Raw genomic sequence first — 14,739 nt, 5'->3', positions numbered from 1 at the left:
CTAGCTGGTTAAGTTTAAAATAAACAATGTATCCTAACCGATACCTTCTTCATTCTAGGTGAGGCCCTGCGCCATCCTTTTTTCGACCGGCTGCCTCCTCACCAGCGGGTGGGCGAGATGAGTAACAAGCAACCCCTCTCATCAGGCAGCAGCAGCCGCGAGCGCTCTCACAGTCTGTCCAGATGAGAATTACAGCGATTTGGTTATTGTTGACAGGCAACGCTAATCGATAACTCAGTCATGCAAACATACACACAAGGCACTAGCATTGTAGATTAGACCAACAACCAAACAACCAATCGACCATCCAACAAACGGCGATACTTTCTATTTTTTATTTTAAGTGCAAAAGTCCTATGCTAAATTTTTTTCAACTTGACTTGTATATGAATATGTTTCCTATACAAAACCCCATTGATCTTTTGTTTGTTAATACAAATCCTGCGCATACTGCTGTGCATTGTATTGTATCATACCCCGCCAAAACAGTGTTTTGTTCTGTACTGATAACCAAATCGTGTAAAATATTGATAGTGCGGTGACGGTTCGCCACCCGGCACTCGATCATCCTAATTGTATATGTCTTGAAATGTGCACACCTATACACATACTTAGAACACACACCCCAAGGAAGAGGGGCTACCCCCAAACCGACTGCAAACCGATAAATTGAATATAAAAATGTAATTGTAAAATAAGAAACTCGCTTACACGCTAGTTGAAATGCATCCCCATATGCACCTCTCTGCAGTCCCTGGTACGGGATCCAGACTAATTTGTAATTAATACACCATTTTGAGAGCGTGAACTGTAAGCTAATTCAAGCCATTATGACATAAACACACACCCACACATACACAAACACACCACCCCCTCGGATGGGGAGAAATGTAAATGTAAAGAGCAATTGTTATGCCGCCCTGTGTGCACCACAGCGATCGCAGCGCAGCGCATTTTGTGTAAATTCAGTAGCAGTTCAGAGTCATCTCTCTTAGAATACGATTTTCAAATGTGTAGAGACCATCGCCGGCCTGTTTTGTTCGTTTTCGTTTTACTATCGAATATCGAAAGATCAACTCATACACATTGATACCGCCATGCAAGTTTTGCATGAAGGACCCTAGAAGGTATATATGAATATACTATACATACTTAATTCAAATGATTGTGAGTTAGTTTAATATTACATAAATATTAATTATAAATTACATTATTTGCAATTTAACCCGATCAACCAGAATATAAGATAAAAACCAATATTGTCAAGTTATTAAAATTGAAATAAATCCTAAATAAAAAGAAAATTGTGTAGAATGTTTATTTATTTACGCTATTTTAAACCAGAATGGCTATTTTTAGACAAAATGTTTGGCGAAAAACGTTGCATACTTCTGTGGGCGCTGGCGATGAGAAATATCGATTTCGACCCCTGCTCAGAATTGAGATACCCGGCGATCAGAAACAATGGCGGCCAATCAGCTGCTTCAGCAATGGCCGCTGAGAGGAGAGAGCGCAGCTGATGCTACACCATGTGACTGTTATACGTGATGGGCGCGCCGAAACTGTTCAATTAATGTTGCTGAAAACTGTTATACTTAGTGATGGTATCCTCCTGCTAAGCTTTTCTGTTCGCCTGGTAACTTCAGCTGCTGCGCAGTGGGAATTTTGAGCGATTCGCCCGCGACTTTCGTCGGCGCTGGCGCTGGCGGTTGGCGGGAAAAATGAACCATTTCAAAACCCAGACAAACAAGAGCAAGTTTTTGATTACTGTTTCTTTTAATTCTTTATTTGTTTTGTGTGTTTCAGCTAAATGTGATTTTGTTCATGTATTTTTTTATAATTATAATTTTACAATAGTTTCAACTAAATAAATAATAACAATTTATAAATACAATTTCTCTTATTTCGCCTTAATATGTGTTTTTGTATTTCATGAATAAATTTTTGTCGATTCGCCAGTTTAAATAACATTTTGGGCAGAAACATGAATTAAAATTAGTAGCTTGTTTTTTGATTTTTGAGTTAATTGCTGAATTATGCATTTTGTTGTGGGTGTCACTTGTTGATGGTTATTCGGCTGCTTTAACTTAGTGGCTAAATATCGGCTTAAACTAACTATTTATAAAAATATGGCTTAGTCTAAAAATTGCAACGAAAACAAAACCTATAGAACCAAGGATCTATACGCAATAAATAAATACTTAACAATTAAAAACCGTAGCTCGTGTTGTTTACTATTTACAAAACAACATAAATCGGCGCTCCTGGCGAGACGCTCTTTAAGAAGCAACAGAGGACCTATCGCCTGCTTATTGTTTGAATTCTTTGTAACTTGATTTCCATTAACATTTCCATTTTTCTTTGCTGTTTTATTGTCTATTTCGAAAGTGTGGCAGGCATCCCGGCCGTTCGAGTCGCCCGGCGACGCAACTAAGCAGAGGGAGTCGTCTGTGGGTCCGGAATCAAACAATCAATACTAAACAACAAAACCCCAAAGCTGCGGCCAAGGATGACTTCTAACTCTTAAACCCTATGTTCTATACTCGTAGTACTCGTACATGGAAAGGCTCTATCCTATAGTATCCTATGAAGCCCGGATCTACTGCTTGGGCCCGATGACGAGCCTGTAGTTGACTGTTTGTGTTGCTGTTACCGTCGCCGACATCGCCGACACATCGGCTGGTCATTTGGCCAGCTTCAGGGTTTCCGGCGAGCGTCCCGCTCCGGGCACAGTTCCTGTTACGGCGGACACAGCCGCAGGCGGGGCGGGAGCAATGCGTATCGGCTTGGGTCGCTGCTGATTGAAGAGGACACTCAGCGTGGCCGAGGTACCGTTGCTCAGGACCATACTGGGCCCACTCGAGCTGGCCTGCCGCTTGCTCCGTGCCACTCCATTTGGTTTGCTGTTCGTTGAAGAGGGCTGTGGTGGCGACTGCTGCTGCTGCTGCTGTTGCTGTTGCTGCGGATGATGTTGCTGCTGCTGTTGATATTGCTGTTGTCCGGCAATTAGAGTTGCTCCTGGGGAAGCAATGCCGCCACTAGGCGAGGATGTGGCTGCGGGAGTCGAGGAGGCTGAAATGTTATCCAACTCAGTCATTGCTTCTTGTATGGCCCGCTCGAGTTGCGAGTTCAGTTTGCGGCTCCTTTGTGGTCGCAAGGTGGGTGTGTTGTATGTGGTTGAGTTTTGGTTGGTTTCAGGTTGGGTTCGGGTTGTTGGTTTCATTTTTTTTTTTGTTTTCGTTTCAAGTGGGGTTGTTGTTGGTCATGATGATGTGATGATGGTTATGCATATACACACACAGAGTTATACACGTTGGGGTAGTTGGCAGGGCAGGGTTTAATTTTTGGATTTGGTTCAGCGCATATTTAAAAAAGAAACAAGAATATTAATTAGCAAATTAAAAGTCGAATGTAAACAATCATTAAATTAATAATTAATTGATTTTAAATGCCGATTTATCTCTAATAGTTTCAATGCAAAATAAAATCTAGCTACGGAGCAAAAGTATTCTACAAATTACATACATATTATTATATTCTAAAAAAAAATATTTTTTCTGCTCTAAAAATGCTATTAAATCTACAAATCAAGTCTAATGGATTCAAGGCTATAAAAATAAAATTTTCAACTATAAAGATTGGAATTAAAAATTAAATTTTATACAAATACTGGAAGCTTCTTACTAAAGGATAAATAAATCATGATAAGGCAATACTGTACTAGCTAAAGTGCTGGTCTGGTTTTCACCTAAAGCCGTGAATATCCTGGAAATCTTCTGCTTTGGATTAAGACCCCCCTCTGGCTCATCCCCCCACGATCCCCAACCGATGCTCACTTTCTGGTATCCTTCTGGGCCTTGTGGTGCGCCTCCAGGCCTTCGGAGAGGCTTTGCAGCGAGTTGACAGGAATCAGCTCGGAGGTGGACCGACCGCCACCCCCGAACCACTGGACCCACACGTGGTCGAACAGTTGCGACGGCGTGCACACGCCGTCCGGCATCTTTACGATCTTTCCGGGCCAGGCCGGATAACCGCGGGCGGGACCCCAGATCAGTTCCCCAATGGCGAACGAACGCGGCGGCATCAGACCCCCAGTGGATGTCGGCGTGGCACGAGCCGCCCCTCTTTGCGGACGCCGTGAACGCTTCGTTGGCGTCCTGATCCCCGCCGGCTTCTCTGGTGGCTCTGGGATTGGAGTGGCTGGTGGATTCGGTGTCAGCAGCTGCGTGGTGGTTGGCGACTCTACGAAAGGCACACACACATAGAGACTAGGGCTACGGCTTTTTGGGTTTGGTTACTCGGAAAGGTGGTCCCAGCACCAGCGAAGGATTACAAACTAAAACAAAGGATGCATAGGTGCAGGAGTGCAGAGATCATGCAGTGGCCAAATGAGTGGAGTGATGGTTCTTGTGCCGTATTAGAGGGTGGGTGCAGTTAGTCAGCAATGGGACCTTACCCTGGTAGTCAACGTTAGCTACTTTTTGGCTGTGGAGCAAGGTGTTCGTGTTGGAGATGGTTGAGTGGTTTGGGAGGCGCTGCACCAGGTGGCGCGGGACGGCGGTGGTTAGTGGTGCCGCCGTAGATGACTGAGATGACGATGTTATGGACATGGATGCGTTTGTGGAATGGTTATGAGAGTGCGGCAGCCGCATACCTTGCCCTTGCATCAGGCTCATTCCATTCTCCAGAGCAGTTGCTGTCGCGGCTCCCTGGGAGTTGATCTGGATGCGTCTGATCTTCGTCTCCGAGTGTTTGTAGATCCCGCTGGGCTGAGTGAACACGGTGGCTGTCCAAAAACAAAAGTTAGCAAGGCTTCCAAAACAATTTCTATAACTTACTCCTCTCACAGTCCGTCGACGAGGGCGACTGCCTGCTTTCCACACTCTGTGGGGAGATGGCAGCATCCGGTTCGGAGCTAGAAACACATTGCACCTGGAACAACGAAGGAAATCGATGAGATCAGAGAATACTTTGAACATCATGAATACTTACCATGTCGCTGCCTGTACTCCTGTGGCTTGGGGGACGTTCCGGACTCCTTGGACTGCAGGTGGTGGTGTCTGGTGGACTAGCCGCTGTTCCCTGGCGACTTAACGCCGACTCCGTCACATAGGTGGCCTGTGGCGGATGCAGACTTATCTGCGTGGGCTGCGACGCCTGCTGCGGCTGAATCTGGATGGTGGTAGTCGTGGGACTGGCCTGCACGAAGGAGGCCCCGCTCTGCTGGCCAGTCGGCATCACCAGGCCCATCGGCGTGGAGTAGATCTGTCCAATGGGACTTAGCTGACCATTGGCCCCCACGATGTACTGCTGGCCGCCGGTACTGGGCGAGATGAAGGAGGGCTTGTTCTGTGGCGAGGGAGTTCGCAGCATCACGGGTCCTTGCGGCGTCAGCAGACTGGTGGTGGGCATGTTCTGGATCTGCAGCAGAGTAGTGTCCGGCGCCATCACCAGCCCAGCTGGCATCAGCAACTGCTGACCGATGAGATTGACTTGCTGCAGAATCTGTCCGTTCTGGAGCAAGAGCTGCTGGGTTGGCTGTGGCGTCGGCTGTGGGTTTGGCTTGTTCACCACAATGCCCTGGATGCCCGGACTGAGCTGGAATTGCTGTGGAAACTGGGAAGTAGAGGCTGCTGCCGCTGCAGCCGCCGCCGCTGCTGCTGCCTGTTGGTGGAGCAGAGCGGGTGCCTGGCTGGGGATGCTGGGCGAGATCTGGGGCGATAGTGTTTTGGCGGGCGAGCCACTAGGCGGCGGAGTATGGCACATGGAGCTCTTGCGTTTCCGAGCTCTCGGCCGCTTGGCTTCCGGCGAACTGATGATCAGGGTCTGCCCCGCCGATGGCTGTTGCAGGGTGAGCATCTGCTCCGCTTGTTGTTGCTGCTGCTGCTGGGGTTGTTGCACAATGTAACCTCCATTGGCCAGCGTGTTGAGAAGAACCGTCTGCGGTTGGGCTCCTGCTCCGGCTGTGCCCGCCTGCGAGGTGATGATCTGGTGGTGCAGCAACTTGGCTCCTCCCGCGTTGAGGATCACGGTGCTGCCGCTGCTTCCACCGTTGGAATTACCTGCTGCGGTCACTGACGAGGGCTGACTGACAATAAATCCGCCACCCGGCTGCGGATGCAGTTCGGTTGCCTGTTGCGGATGCTGCTGGATGATCACCTGACCCTGACCCGGCTGGGTACCCGGGCGGTGGTGTTGCGCCGTTTGTTTGTTGGCCGTGGGAATGACCAGCAGCTGACCCGACGAGGTCATTATCAACTGTCCGCCTCCAGGAGCTCCGCCCATGGACTGCAATTGTGTCACTCCGGTAGTGCCGCTGCTCAAGGTTGTGGTCACGGGCCGGCCGGTCACTGTGCCAGTTGCCGCCGTCGTCGTAACTATGCTCCTCGTCATCGTGGCCACAGCACCATTGCTGCTGGCCACCACCGGCAATCGCTGTCCGGTTATGATCTGCGCTGGCTGCTGTTGCTGCCGCATCACTCGCAGGTGCGTGGGCATTGTGACGGAAGCTGGCGCCGTAAGACTCGTCTGGGGCTGCAGTCGCATCTGGAGAACCTGTGGCTGCATCTGCTGCTGGGGCTTGGGTGAGGCCGAGGGGGTACTCTTGGCCGCGTCAATGGAGTCCGTTGGCGAAGAGAGACTCTGCCTGGGACTCTCGTGGCTAGTGGATATAGCTCCCACCTGCTCCGGTCGCTTTTCCACCGGTTCTGTCGCTGAGCTGGTGGACACTGGCGACTCCTGGGGAGCGGGCACAATTGTCACGCTGGTGATCAGCGGAGTCTGAGGTCGGGCAAAGGCCGTATCCACCTGCAGGCTTCGAGTTCCTGGCTGTGAGATAGTGGCAGGGGATGACTCCGTGTTTTCCCATTTTCCATAGAGCGAAAGGCGACGGATCTTCTGGCGCTGCTGCATCAGCTGGAACTGCTGTTGCTGGGAGCTATGGACAATGGGCTCCTGGGGCAGAGCGCGTGCCGTGGCGGTGGTAGTCGTCACTGGCTTGGCCACATCCAAGCCCACCCCCAAGGTGTTATGCAAAAGAGCAGTTTGCTGTTGCAAATACCCGGCCGGGTCGTCCTTGAAGTTTGGTTGCTGTTGCTGGCTGTGTGTGGCTGTTCCTGGCGGAGGCGGAGGGGGAGCAGCTGGGCTTTCTGGGCTGGGCTGCTTTATCACATGTCCCGTGGCCGGACGTTTGGGGACTCCTCCCCCAGCTGGTGGCTGACTAGTTGGCATCACAGTCGGAACCATGGACACGGGCGTAGGCGTAGATGCCGCAGTGGGCGTGGTTCGGACAGGTAATTTGTTATTGCCGTATTTGGGGCAATCAGCGTCTGCAAATGGACCAACAAATTGAAAAAGGCAAAGTCAGTGAAAGGTCAAGAGATTGTTGATTCCTGATTTGGTTATGCAAAGCGCGTCGCGTCCTTAAAGTGCCCGCAACGTGTCCTTTTCCCCAACAACAACTACAACAAAAAAAAAAGTGCCCAAAGGTCGGGTAACTTTCCGACAAGTGGGGGGATGTGGCAAGTATAAGGAGATGAATGGGGAGAAGGACGAAGCCCGAACAACCCGAATAAAATCAAAACACAAGCGAGCTACGCCAAAGGGGTTTGTTGGAGCAACATCCCCGAAAGGTTTATCAGCGTAAGCATATAATGGGAGACTTATAATTAAAAAGCTTTGCTTAAAAAGAATGCAGAATCACCCCCAACAAAAAAGTACAATAAACCGAATGAAACCAACCACAGAAAATTTAAATCCATTCTCGCTGCAAGCTAGCAAGAGCAGAGCTATTCAGCAAATACCTGCCACACCCGCACTACCAGACCACTTTGCCTGACCACCAACTTCTGCACCACCCGGTGGCGCCACCACCTCAACTTTCAGCACCACTCTTCAGGGCACCCTGGGCTCTTGCGGTTCGCGAAAATTTTCTAAATCGTTCGAAACTTTTGCTTTGTGCGGGGTTTTTAATGCGACGCTGATTGGACTTCCCGACTCTCTGACTTTTATGCACAGAAAAAAATAAGAAATGACTTTATTTTTTAAAAATATCTATAGTATACTATTGTCATGGCTGCTCGAAGTCTACTGTCTTGACCCATTTGTTTTGCAGTGTATGTAATAGAGGATTGCTTCTGTCTGTCTATATGGCTTTGGGTGTGGGTGTGGGTGTGGGCGTCGACAACGAGTGGGCGTGGCTGATAGGCGGTTCGCAGCGGACGCGCTCGACTAAACTTTTGCCATCAAGTCCCTTTTGTTTCAATTAACCTTTTCATTTTAAAGTTTTTAACTATGTTTGCCAAATGTTTGCCTCAGAGAACCATCCTGGCCATCCCATCCTGTCACTGCGTCCTCCAAACTGGAATGAATGTATGAATGAACTTGCTGCGAAACCCTTTTTCCCCAAATTGGCAACAGTTTTGCAGTTGTTTTGCCTTTTTCCCTGCACTCGCACTCGCACTCGACACTCGCACTCGAGCAAATATCTCAAATGGAAATCAAATTGCTTTGAATTGCTGGAAGAAAGCCCCTTTCAAAAAACGCTACCCACCAGCCCATCTGCCCATCGGCCCGCCTGCACAGGATGCTGATAAAAAGGATGGGGTGCAACTTGAATTGCTGGCGGTGTCAATAGAATAAAAGTTTGCGCAAGTGTTTCCTGCTAGATCCTGAATGGGAATCCAATACAAATAATCCCAGGACATCACGGCAAGTATTTATATCTCAAAGTGAGCATAGGAGTAGTTTCAAGTCCTAAAGTTGCAGCAGCAGGGATTTCAAACGGAATTCAAATGTCCTTTGAGCCTTGTTTGGTTAACAAACTTTCGTAAAAGTTGCTAATTGGCTTCCTGGCTCAACAACAAAGAACTCCTCATGTATTTTGCGTCACCTTTAAAACCGAAAAGCTACTATTTTTAGGATTTAAACAGGCCATTCCCAAAAACAAGCTTGCTTTCAAGAATCGCCGGAGGCGTTCTCAAGTGTAAATGGTATCCAGCAGTTGGGGGTCTTTAATAAACATAACATTTATTTATCGTGTTGCTTCCACTCGGCTTAAAGGGCCTGCAGCTGTTGGTCGGCAGATAGTCGAGGCTGGTTGGGTGACTGGGTGGTTGGGTGGCTGGGGAGTGGGTGGTGCAATGTCTTTGACTAACACGTTGGTTTGTCGGAACGCGTTAAGTTCCTTTGACTGTTCGCACAAAAGACAAAATCAAAACAAGCTGAAGAAGAATAGCGCCAGGCGGGGGCCACACAGAAAACAGAAAAAGAGACAAAGAGTCAACAAACGATGCGGGGGACACACATATCCGAAATGCACTTCCTGCCAGGACTTCTGCACTGCGGAAAACCGTTCATCTTAGTCCTTTATAGACTGGGATTCAGTCTTTGGCTTTTTCTCAGTGCACCACCCACATGTCCTCCTCCCGCCCTATGAACGCCATTTTAAGCTTGTTGAACTCGTCGCTTTCGCCGGCCTGTGTTTGTTTGCCTGCTTGCCTTGCGTTTTTATCCTTTTCTTTGCTTTCACTCTATATGTTTATACATATGTATAGCTATGTCTATTTATCTGTATCTGCATCTGAATCTCCCACCCTGCAGCTGCCTGCTTCCCTGTGTGCAGTTTCACTTTATCATTGTCTAGGCATCGTTTTTCACTTGACAGAAAAAGCAAAAGCAGCAACAGCAGAAGCAACATTGGCAGCAGCCGCCACAGTCGACATCGAGCACCTTTTCCACAATTGCATCAGTTTGTGCAACCACAGGAGACAGTTGTGGGTAAAAAAATAGCTTTGGCTTAACATTTCAAAGCATATTCCAGCAAAGCATATTCAGCAAAGCACACAGGTTAATAAATGAAATTCAATTAAAATCTATCCTCTTTGAAAAAAGAGCTTCAAATGAAATGATTATTATTGTGACCTTTGCTATAAGGATAGTAAGGATATGTGTGTGTACATTGCTGTGTTTGTGTGCAGTTCCTGCTGTGCTCCATTTTGGCATGTCTGACTTTGCTTTCCTTCGCTTTGCTTTGCTTTGCTTTGCTTAGGATTTTCCTTGGCGCAGCCTGCGCTTTTCGCACGTATCTACACTAGTTTTCCTTTGGCCTGACCTCACCTCTATCCTGTGCCCCCTCTTCCTGTCCTTCCCCCCCCCCCCTGTGCATCCGCCTTTCCTTCGTCTTGCTCGTCGTCGCTTTGCAGTTGCGCAAAAATGCAGGCATCACATTTTTCCGTTTTTCCATAGCACACTTTTGTGCATTGCAAGTGCCCGCCCGCAGGGTCGCTTTGACAGCCAGGGTTGCCATGGCGCCGATAAATAAAGGAAACGGAATACCTCGTCCCTGTCCTGGCATATGAAATTCTAAATTTGTCAGAAGCACCTTTGCTTCATTAGGAAGTTATTTGGTCATATATGTACTCGTAAGTCCTTAGTCCTTAATTATGTTTGGCATATTTGTAAAGATTAAATTTCAAATCAATAGAAATAATAAAGTCACTGCCCCCTATTTACATGAAAATGTTTTCGTTCTCACCTTTGTTGGCCAATTCATGAGTGGTTGTTGGGGCTTGAGCCGGGGGTGTTGCTGCTGCCGATGCTCCTGATGTTGCTGCGACAGGCGTAGATGTTGTCGCCGTTCTGGCTGTCGATGTCATCAGTGTTGGGAACACATCGCTGACAGCTGCTGGCCCAGATACGGATATGGATACATCTTTGATGCCATGTGGTTGCTGTTCAGCTTGTGGGGATAGCTGTGGCGGCTGCGGCGGCTGCTGCTGCTGGTGCTGGTGATGGTGCTGCTGAGATTCAAGAAATCGCCTTTGGTGCAGGCAAGGTGTTGGCATTGACGCGGCTGTGGCTGGCGACTCGGCTGCTGCCGGCAACTTGAGCGGCATGTTGGGTACCTGCAATTAGCATAAAGCAACAAATTGGCATAATTAGTATAAATGCCATGCAACAATCAAATTAGGCGCCGCCACTCGGCACACAATCGACGATAACGACGACCACAAAATCCGCAATCCGTGAACAAACAGGGCCGGCTAGCATGCTTTGCCGCCTGCTGTCAAAGAAGTACGAACATGAAATCGAAAATTTAATCAACAAGCTTGGAATGCCAAACACACATATCGGCCGGGCCGGCTCGGCACACACATTAGCATACACCCAGTGGCACACACACAGTGCCTCTATTAATTTGCATGGGAAACGTGAGTGGCATTCACTAAAAATTAGATAAGCGCTTTGGGGCGCCGGTTGGCGTTGAGTTTTCAGAGTTCCCCTGTAATAACGGCCGTTCTAAGTTCTATTATAAGCTCTTGATAAAGACCTTTCATTGTTTTTATGCAGCGAATGCTTAGAGAAGTATTTATTCTCTAAAGCAAATCAAATAGAGATTTTATAATTCTCTTTAATCAATAATCCTGTCACCCCACCCTTGCAATTATGTTTAATCATCAGAGTATTGAGCTGATTATTTTTCGACCTTGCCCTGAGGCTTAGGCCCAGTCCAATTAGCATTTTGTAAATGAATATGCCGCATACCCCGTCCGGAGTACACATGTAATCCAATCAGATGCACCAAATTCATCATTATCGAGTTGGGCAGATCAAAGAGTCGCAAAAGTTTCCATGGCGACCGTGACAGGCCACCCTCTTTTCCCATTTCCCTTAGCCCTTTGGCAGCAGGTGCGCCTGGAATTTATGCAAATGAGTCGCCGGCAAAGGTTTCGATTGGCAGGCCTTTTCCCTCCTCTATGGGGGAACTGATCCAAAAGGTAAACGAGCGGAGAAGGGGGCATCCACACGGTGGATGATGATGAAGAACGACCCTTTTGGGGCCGTGCACTTTTTTCTGGCATTTCAATCAGTGGACGGCAATTGCTTCATTGGCTGGGCAAGCGATGGAAACGTGTCGCAACCATTTTGGGTCAGCAATTTGTACAAAACACACTCCGGCGAGAGCTGCAACCGAAACGAAACGAAACGGAACGGACCTTTTAGGTACCGATGGCAGCATCAAGTGAACATTCCGCAGACCAAAGTTGGTTATTAAACATTAAAATGTCTCACTGAGGAGGTTTTATGGCCTCACCAGCGACTGACCAGGGCAAAGGAGCCAAGTGCCGGGCAATTGGAGAAGGCAATAAAAAGTGGGCCCCAGTAACCTGACGAACGACCCGAGACGAATGCTCCGGGGATTGGGAATGGGAATGGGTGTAGGAATGGGCACTGAAATTAAATCATTGGCAACCTAAGTAGAAGATAATGAAACGTGAAACGGGTGGCCATCTCGGGAGTAATTGCTTGATTGAAGTTTCTTAAAGATTTGCTGGCTCTTCGGATCTTCTCAATTGAACTGCCCCTTTCGAAAGCCAATTTATTCATTGCCTAAACAAACAGCCATTCGTCAGCTCTTGAAAAGCTCGTTAAAGTTTATTAATTGGCCACGCCCAGCCAAGAATGAAATAAATCCATTAGAACAGATCCCGTTCCAAATCCTTGTGCCTCCAGTATCCAGCATCCAGCCTCCTGTCCCCTGCCCCTGGCCGAGATGTCTGGACTGTTGCAGCAACTTGTGCTTCTGTGTTGCCTTTGTGGCAGCTTCAAGTGCTGTTTTGCTGCCGTAGCTTTGGCTGCCACTTAGTCAAAAGGCAGTTGGCGTCCGACTTGCCGCAGAAAGCAAACATAATTTCAACTTGTGAAATGCAATAAAACCACAGCTCATCCCAGATCCCCTTGGCAATGCTAGAAAACCAGAGACTACTCACAAACGGACAAACAAACAAAAATGGATGTAGAACATTTTCCGTTTGCCAACTGGGTCGTCGTCGTCGTCTGCTGCTGTTTCTGCCACCACAGAGAGCCCCCTTGCCCCTTGCCACATCCCATCCCAGTTGTCTGACTCGCAAATTATATACACACAATCCCTACACACATATATTCAAATTGTGCAAAATAAAAAATACCAAACGCAAATGCAATTGCAATCAAACGTTGCCATGGAGAACAGACTCCGGTATTCGGGCAGAAATTTAATGCAACTTCTGAACATAATATCCAAATTTAATTGCCATTTAATGGAAAAATAATTAAGCAAAACTGCGCACGTTCTCGACGGATGTTGCAGCTTCTGCTGCTGACAGCAACGAGTGCAGCTTCAATTGCAACTACAACATCAGGAGCATGAACGACTCTTTGTTGACTCTTTAAATTGGTTTAAGGTTTTAATAAATTGCTAGTATATTTATTTGATTTAAGACTTATTTGTTACAAAACTGGTTATGATATCTAATAGTCCTAGTCTCTAATTCTGCCTTAGTTTACAATTTTAATTAGCCAACCACATTCCACATGTCATACGCCTGACTTATTTCCCGTTTTAACCGTCAGAAGCCCACAATTATCTTAAAATAATTACAAGTTCCTTTATTGACAATTACTCTCCGCATTGATGGGAGCCAAACCGAGCATATCCTTGCTGCCCAGGATAATGGACACCAAAATGGTTATTAGCGCCACAGCAGAGCCAGCGAAGCGATGAAGCGACGCGTTGACACTCCACCAAAGCGTGCTGCTAATGAATACTCGAATTACATACGGACAAGCGGACACCCGGACCCAGAGAGACAGTCGACCCGAACGTATACATAATTGAAAATACATGGAAGGTTACATATGCATATATACATAGTCATATATCTGCAATATTTACATGAACCCAATGGCCGTATAGCGAAACATGCATTTTGCATATTTGACGTATTAACTGGGCTTATTTCGGGACGCAGAAGGAGGGTGAGGAGGAGGAGGAGGAGGAGGGGCAGAATGGAGGCCAAGGCGGGAAAGGGGCGGGAACAACACGCAACAAAATGCCAAACGAAAATGCCAGCGAAATACCAACAAACATTGCACTTTTGCATGCATAATTGTGAAAATTAAAACGAACTGTGCCAGACACCAGCGTTAGGGGGTGGCAGGTGGCCGGTGGCTATTACCCAGGTGGGGGTGGTAGGCGTGGTCGACTGTCCAGGCAATATGCAAACGAGCTGGGCAAGACTCAGTGCTGGCGGCGGCGGCGGTAACAGGACAACGGCAGGGCGGCAGGTGCGAAGCAAGCACAGGTGCACGGTCGGTGTTGCTTTTCATTAACATCATAATGATGGTCGAGCGGTGGCAGCTTTAATCCTTTCCAGGACGGTGGCGTCAGTCTCGAGCTCCGACACAAGCGCGGAGGCGGATGCGGATGCGGACATGGACATTCGCTTGGACACGGTACCTCCTTCGGGCAATTGTGCGCGCACTCACAACAGGAACTTGCGGCGCTGCCGGATATGAGTAATCGCTCAGTCACGTCGCCATCGCTGCATTGCCAAGTCCTGGAGGACTGCAGAAAGATTTTTTACTGTCCAACCCGCCTCGCTCATGCTGAACAGCAAAACACAATACAGGACACCGCCCAGCACAGCCCGGAGTGCTCCGTTCGCCGTGCATGACGTAACCCACAGCGGAAATCGCTCAACGTTAGTTGGGCGCGCGTGCAATTCTCTGGTTAATGCTCGACGGCTGCCTGGGGGTGGAGGTGGCTGACTACACAGGTGGGCCAGGCGGACAGGTTGGCAGGTGGGCATGTGCCTTGGTCTGGGTCTGCAGGACGCCCATTTAAACTCAATTGAAATGCAGAAACCGGGAAAGAACCCACCCAAAATGTATAAATTTCAATGCCCTTGTCACTGTTTA

General features: G+C 48.1%; 2 protein-coding genes across 15 annotated transcripts in view; one reads left to right on the top strand and one right to left on the bottom strand.

Annotated features, from left to right (window-relative positions):
* LOC6499809 (serine/threonine-protein kinase Doa) overlaps positions 1–475 on the top strand; it is a 36,153-nt gene extending 35,678 nt beyond the window's left edge. For all 6 annotated transcript variants that reach the window (XM_014910749.3, XM_014910747.3, XM_014910750.3 and 3 more), the window contains one exon: positions 59–475. In XM_014910749.3, the coding sequence (XP_014766235.1) occupies positions 59–186 (128 nt within the window). In that variant the 3' untranslated portion in view covers positions 187–475. The remainder of the gene's footprint in view (positions 1–58) is intronic.
* The window catches only part of LOC6500760 (mucin-12), a 29,061-nt gene continuing 14,666 nt past the window's right edge, over positions 345–14,739 (bottom strand). For 4 of the 9 annotated variants that reach the window (XM_032452548.2, XM_032452549.2, XM_032452550.2 and 1 more), the window contains 6 exons: positions 10,535–10,904; positions 4,993–7,328; positions 4,839–4,932; positions 4,457–4,786; positions 3,837–4,242; positions 345–3,143 (listed from right to left, as the gene is read on the bottom strand). In XM_032452548.2, the coding sequence (XP_032308439.1) occupies positions 2,684–3,143; positions 3,837–4,242; positions 4,457–4,786; positions 4,839–4,932; positions 4,993–7,328; positions 10,535–10,904 (3,996 nt within the window). In that variant the 3' untranslated portion in view covers positions 345–2,683. The remainder of the gene's footprint in view (positions 3,144–3,836; positions 4,243–4,456; positions 4,787–4,838; positions 4,933–4,992; positions 7,329–10,534; positions 10,905–14,739) is intronic. The other 5 variants (XM_001953830.4, XM_032452571.2, XM_044718294.1 and 2 more) reach the window with 5 other exon arrangements.

The sequence above is a fragment of the Drosophila ananassae genome, chromosome 2L, assembly GCF_017639315.1.
Source record: "Drosophila ananassae strain 14024-0371.13 chromosome 2L, ASM1763931v2, whole genome shotgun sequence".
Lineage (NCBI taxonomy): Eukaryota > Metazoa > Arthropoda > Insecta > Diptera > Drosophilidae > Drosophila > Drosophila ananassae.
The sequence above is the reverse complement of the archived record's forward strand: the minus strand, read 5'-3'. Positions and strand labels throughout refer to the sequence as shown.